The 6,692-nt window shown below is 42.2% G+C and overlaps 1 protein-coding gene across 1 annotated transcript in view; it reads left to right on the forward strand.

Moving 5' to 3' along the window:
* Nucleotides 1-6,365, forward strand: part of RMDN2 (regulator of microtubule dynamics 2) — a 35,389-nt gene extending 29,024 nt beyond the window's left edge. Inside the window, exon 10 of the mRNA XM_087823482.1 lies at nt 5,952-6,365. Within this exon, the coding sequence (XP_087679608.1) occupies nt 5,952-6,005 (54 nt within the window). The 3' untranslated portion in view covers nt 6,006-6,365. The remainder of the gene's footprint in view (nt 1-5,951) is intronic.
* The last annotated feature ends 327 nt before the right edge of the window (nt 6,366-6,692 follow it).

Genomic DNA, 6,692 nt, shown 5'->3' on the forward strand with positions numbered 1-6,692 from the left:
TTGGTCTCCTCGCAGCTTCTTGCCTCCTGCTCCGTTCTTGGTTTTCGATAACAGCCAAGGCAATGGGATAAACATTCACCTCTCAACATGTCACTTCCTGCTTTAAGATCTTTTGCTTTTAGGATGAAGTTCAAAATTTCTAGCATGCCCTTCAAGGCTCTGCTCTGGCTCCGACCAATCTCTCAGGCTTCGTCTGTCCTCTCTTCCCTCCTTCCCTGCCTTCCACCCGTAGGACGCACTGCTCCCTCCTCCCGACACTCTCCCGCCTGAGTGTTCTGCTTCCTTCTTAAGCTTTATTCCTACTCACCTCTCAAACCTCGCCAGAAGTGTCATTTCTTCAGGAAAGACTTCTTTGACACGCCCAGGCAAGAAAGTACCTTGTGCTTTTCCTTCATTTAGCACAGTTGGGATTATACAGTTAGTTATTCTTGTGATTGTTCCATGAAAGGAACAGCAGGTGTGCTTCACCCACCACTCTATTTCAAGCGCCAGGTGTGGTGCCTGGGATGTAATGAAGACTCAGTAAGTATTGGTAGAAAAAATCAAAAGACTAATACCATGCGAACAGATATAATAGTGCTAATAGTAAGAATAAATAGGACTGGTAATAAAGGTGACTAAGAAAGCTGGGCACTGTGGGAATATTTGTGTAATACGCAACATAACATTAGCAGATATTTCTCGCATTCATTTTTTTTCCAGTGATGTTTCCATTTGTACTCCTAGCAATTTTTTTCCCCAAGTAGTAAATGTACTGCCAGGAGTATCTCAGTTCCTTTCTCAATTAAAAATAGGATCAGGCGAGTTATCTGTAGTACCCCTGTCTGTATAAAGCGTTTCCAGATTGAAATGTACACCCTTAGTGACTTGGCCGACCAGTGTGTTCCTTTCCAGAGTGTCTGGTAGTACATGAGGGAACAGCCGTTCATTCTCTCTCCTCACGTGAAATGCGGAACGTATTTGCTTCTCTCGTGTGGCGCTTGCAGCTCTTCCTCTCGCCGTAGTCATTTGTGAGCATGTCGCCTGTCCCTGTCAGGGAGCTCACCGCCCTGCACTGGGAGCTGGGAGTGTCAGCCCTTGGGCTCTAGCATCCAGACTCGAGTGTGTGAGCAGCTTCACATTCTCATACGTGAAACTTCAGCATTGTTACTCATGTGGACTTTTCCTGACCCTCGGAAGGTAATCTCAGGTCCTGGGAAACATTCCTTTTCTTAAATTGAAAAGGATTCCTGTGTGTAAGGCAGTGTGGAGTGATTGCTAAATGAAATAATGACTACACTGGCAGCTGAAAACTGCTTGCTTGGAGGAAGCAGTCAGGTTATTGACTTGGAATGTACTAAGCAAGCTCAACTATAAAGAGCATGTCGTATACACATATGCTTACAGTGAGGGATGTGCTAACAGGTAAAGAAAAAACTAAAAGTTGTAATATTTTGAAGTGACGTTAATCGCTCTTCTAAGATCAGCCCTTAGAGGACAGATAGTACATCAATGTTCCAGAAGCAGCGGACTCTGGGAGCACTAAAAGTAAAGAATACTTGTTCACATTAGCAAGCAATGGCATTGTCTTCGAAGGTACCTGTTGTGTAAAGTCCTGGGCTGCATCTCCTGCCTCCTACTTAGATTGAGAACCATCCTTGTCATTAGGAACCTCTCTAGTACTAAAACCCTAATCCTGTTTTAAAGGTCCTATCTTAATCAAGACCTCATGTTTGATTGTCTTAATTAAGACATTGGTTTTCAAAGAGGTTTAGCAGTCCAGTTAGCCCACAGATGCTCACTGCTTTCCCGTTGCAGGAATGCCAAGCTCAGAGTCACGAGTGGGTCACTTATAGAAACCCCGCAATGTGGTCCAGGGGCTCATTGGTTAGAAGTTCTTAGTTGCCTATTTCTTTCTGGTTTGAACGTATTTCTTATAGACTAATTTATCTGTGCTATCCATGCCTGGAAAATTTATCCTTCCTTGTACATTTAAAAAAATTAATAAGACCATTCTAGGGTAGACAGACTTTCCCCATTGAACAGGCATTTTCATGAGTTGGGGAGAAAGGAGGGTAACTTTGTTTAAAGCCTCTCATTTCTACTCTTTTGGCTCTTCTTTTCATTTACATTCAAAATATATTAGTTCCTAAGCTTTCTCAATATATAATGGCCTTGATTGTATTCTTTAAGTTGATCTTAAAAACACCTTAAAGAAGTTTTGTGGACCTTCTTTTAATTAATTTTCTTAAAATAACTGGTGATATAGCATCAGTTTCAGATCAGTCATTCTTAATCAGTACCCCATCTAGTAAAGCTGATAGCTGATAATCATTACCCAAATGCTAGTAGAGCAATTTAATATAAATGTCCAGTCTTTAGCAGAGAGCACTGATGTATTTTCCAAAAAATATATCTCCCAACACTTCTAGATCAAATAAATCTGTGTTTTTAATGTGTGTTCAAATGAGTGAAAAAGATTATCTTTTTTCTATTACAAACATGGGGGTGCTCTGCTAGGGGTTTGGGATACAATGAGAGAAAAATACTTCCTCTGGGGGAAGGCAGGCACTGAACACGTAATAGCAATAAAGCGTGATGAGTGTATGGAAGTGAAAGCACAGAGATTTATGAGAATATAATGGACTACAGCCTGGACCAGGGGCTGGGAAAGGCCTTCTTGAAGCGTTGACAGGTAACCTGAGATTCTAAGGAAATTAGAATTTTAGCCCAGTGGTTTACATCATTAAGATTTGCTTGGGGTTGGAGGGCTTGTTTAAAAATACAGATTCCTGGCCTTTTTCTAGAGAGAAAAAGAAGCTCTGCAGAATGTGGTGACACCAACCTCAATATCAAGGAGCTCTCACTCAAGTTTTCATGAACTCGGGGTCTGCTCTCTCAGCTTAGTGCTCAGACTGTCCCTGGGTGAGAAAACAGAGGAAGACAGCTGGTGGTTGAGTTCTTGTCATGGTGGCCATAGGAAGTGATGACCTTTGGGGACGTGGCTGTGGACTTCACTGAGTAAGAGTGGCCTTCTGGCCCTACCTGGAAGATGCATGGAGTTGTGCCATTAAACACCAGCCAACTGGTCTACGTAGGGGCATAAGCTCTGAAAATCAGATGTGACTTCCCAGCTGGTGCAAGGGGGAGAGCTGTGAGAGGAGGGAGAGGATTTCCCCAAGGCTGGAGTCCAGGCAGGAAAGTCCAAAAACCAAGACCTAACTTCCCTGCAGAATCTGCGCAGGAGGGAGCCATCTAGTGTCACAATAAGATCCATGAGGGTGAACCCTGATCCTCCACGTTGGGGTTGGCAGTGAATGGGACGCGTTAAGCAGGTAGCAAAATCCCCTGATTTCAGTTTGAGGAGAGAGAAGGTGTGCTGTCTCAGCAGAAAGGTTTCTGGAGTTTGAATCTGGGGAAGAAAGGGATAACCTGAGCTCAAAGCCATACCCTGAGTTCTTACAAGAGGACATTTGCCTAAATGTGGTTGCTATGTGAAGTGTTGAAACATAATGAAGGCCTCAGAGTTACTCAGCGCTACAGTTGGTGTGATGCACAGGAGAAAACGTCTGTGCATGGTGAGTGTAACACACCTTGGGGTGCAAGCACTGTGGCGAAGACTTTAACTAGAGAGCACCACTGAATGATCATCGTAGAATTCACACGTAGAAAGGTGCATAGATGTGGGGAAACCTTATCAGCCTCTCAGTAGCAGAGATTTCACCCTGGAGAGGAGTTCTTTGACTGTATTGATAACGGGGAAATATTTACTCACAGCTCAACGTTGACTCAACCTGTGTTAACTCCCGCTGGAGAGAAACCCACCCTACAAGTGTAATGAACATGGGAAACGCTTCAGCCAGAGAGCTACTACCTCTTTGTTTATTCCAGGGAACTCATGCAGGAGAGGAACCCTTTGTGATCAGTTTGGAAATGGCTCCAGTAACAATTCATCCTTCAAATGACATGAGTGAATTCACTGCAGGGAAACCATATGAAGGTCATCTCTGTGGTAAAGCCCTCAGTGGTGCTCTAGGCTTAGCCACCATGAAACAAAGCTCACTGGAGAGAAACCGTGTACATGTAACATGTGCAGAAGAACCTCAGCCTCCCATCTAACCTTTATAGGCACCGAATTGTACACACAGGAAACCCTGCAGCCTGCAACCAAAGCTCAAGCCTTGATGTGCACAGAAAACTTAGGGTAAACCAGGAAGGAAAGCAGCAAGTCTTTACCAGGTGGAGGAAGCCTTTTGGGAAATACCAGATGATGCATGTTGGAGAAGCAATTCAATGAAATAAGCATGGGGATCCCTTTACTCATAGAGCAGCTCTCCAGGACACATGAGGATTTTCACCGTATAGAACTCTCTCAGTGTCACGAATGAAGGAAAGTCTTCAGTGATCACTCACACCATAGTCAACCTGCAAGCTCTCACACTTGTGAGTTCCACAGGCCGCAAGTCAACATAAAAATGTCCTCATCTGTAATTTATGCAGGAAGACTCATACTGGAAAAAGTACTGTATCAGGAACCCTTTAGTGCACAGTTCAACATATGATTTAGACTTTTGCCAAATGACATATTACTGTAAACAGTGTAAAGATACAGAACTGTGATGCATTCTTGGAAATGTTGAATCGGAATTTGGTGAGAGGTAATAAGCAATGGGATAACCTCTTTGGTAGACTAATAAAAGTTGTTGATTAAAACTCTTAATACATTGGTATTTGTCTTTAATACCATGAAAAAAATTATGCTGAGTAATAAGGGCATTTTTCCTTTATTATATCACTATTCATTTTTCCTTTATTATATCACTATTCTATTTTTATGCAACTGTAAACATATTTAAAAAGACTTTGTTCAATTAGAAAACAGCATTTACTGTAACTGAAGAAATGCAGAACACATAATTTTTTCTAATTACTATATTACTTTTGAAATACATATCTACATGGCAAGGCTGAATGGAAACATGGACAAATAAGACACGCTTTCTAAGTGATCCAAATATCCCAGGTAATGCTGTTGTGGGTAGGAGTAGGGGTGGAGGTAGGGGTGGTAGGGAGAGGGTTAGCCTTTGTTTGTTCCCTAGTGTTCCTGTGTTCCAGCATCTAGCCACTAATTTAGCAGACATTTATTTAGGGCTTCTAGATGCCAGGCACAGAGCTAGCCTTAAAACAACAAAGATAAACATGAATTATGTTTTTTAAAAATAAGTTCTTTTAAATAATACATTAATACCCTAGATTCATTCATATTTTCTCACAACCTTCAAAACTGATTTGATAGAAAGTAAACTTCTAGTTGATCAGACACTATAATTGAGTCAGTATATTAATGTGAACAAAGATATTAAAGAACTTTCCGTTTTAAAAAAATATAGCAGCTCCTTCAAATATCTATTTTGTCCAGTTTTCCCCATCTCTCTAAATTTATTACAGTCCTTAAGTTCTTCCTGATAGGTGCTCAATAAATGTTAAATGCAAACATGCATAAGAGTGCCCTTTCTCTTGAATCTATTGCCACTCTTTCTAACTTACACACTTGTTTTAAGAAATAACAGTACATGTGGAGGCTATAAAACATGATATGGCTAAAAGGATAGGATTAAAATATCGTAAACATATATGATTTTTAATCTTAACTATAAAGTCCCTGGTAAAGTCAATAATGAAATGTGGATTTGCCTGTCTGGGCCTTACAGCGGAATCTCAGATTTTTCCAAATCCTGCTGCTAAGGCCAGGACTCCTTCCACACCTCACAGCAGCAGAAGAAAACAAGTGTCATCAACACCCCCCCGGCCGGTCGCCGCCAGCCCTCCCCGGCCTGGCCTCCACGTCGCTGGCGCTCAGACCCGCGCCACCGGGTCGCAGGAGGTCCCTGCTCTGCAGCGGCCTTGCCGCGCGGCCTCCCGGAGCCGGAGCCAGTGTGGACTTTCACTGTGTGTCTGTGTTTTCTTTGTAGGATAAAGATGCACATGAGGAGGTGAAAAAACTTAGCTCCACCTTGAAGAGGTAATAACAGAACTCACTCTTCACGAGCCAGACGTGCCTGCTAAACATTAAACTTGTGTAAGCGCTGTTTCTCGCTCTCCTTGTCTTGGGGTGAGGGTGCGTGCTCAGTCGCGGGCTCGCGGGTCTAGAATGCGGGCTCGGCGGCCCTGCAGCACTCAGCGTGTTACTCGGAGAAGCCCGCGTCCCCTGATGGCGGTACAGGGTGATCTTTAACGTGTATGCTTCCTGTTTTTCCTATCAATAAACTGTGATCTTCAGAATATGTCTTTAAATGTTTCTTTAACTAAAATACTTAAGTCAGTCCAATAAAGGGAGCTCTAGTGAGTGATTTATTGTCGATTCAATGGAAACTTTATAAAAAATCATTTCATTAATATGGATGAAAATGGAAAAATGGGCAAAGGATGTGAACCAGTCACTGGTAAAAGAGGAAATACAAAAGGGGGAATATAATGTACCTGGTAATCACAGAAATGTGAAGAAATGGAGAAAATACTGTTTTACCATGAAGTTAGCAAGGATTTTTTTTTTTTATCTTTCAAGAAACAGTGCTGGCAATGAGGCCACGAGGTGGAATTTTCTCAAGTGCTGCTGGTAGGGGGGTATTTTGACACAAACATTTGGTAAAATGTATCCAGAGCCTTAAAAGTATATTAACTCTTTAATCCTGTAATTTCATTTCATAGAAATA

Source organism: Miniopterus natalensis, chromosome 13 (genome assembly GCF_054644295.1).
Source record: "Miniopterus natalensis isolate mMinNat1 chromosome 13, mMinNat1.hap1, whole genome shotgun sequence".
NCBI lineage: Eukaryota > Metazoa > Chordata > Mammalia > Chiroptera > Miniopteridae > Miniopterus > Miniopterus natalensis.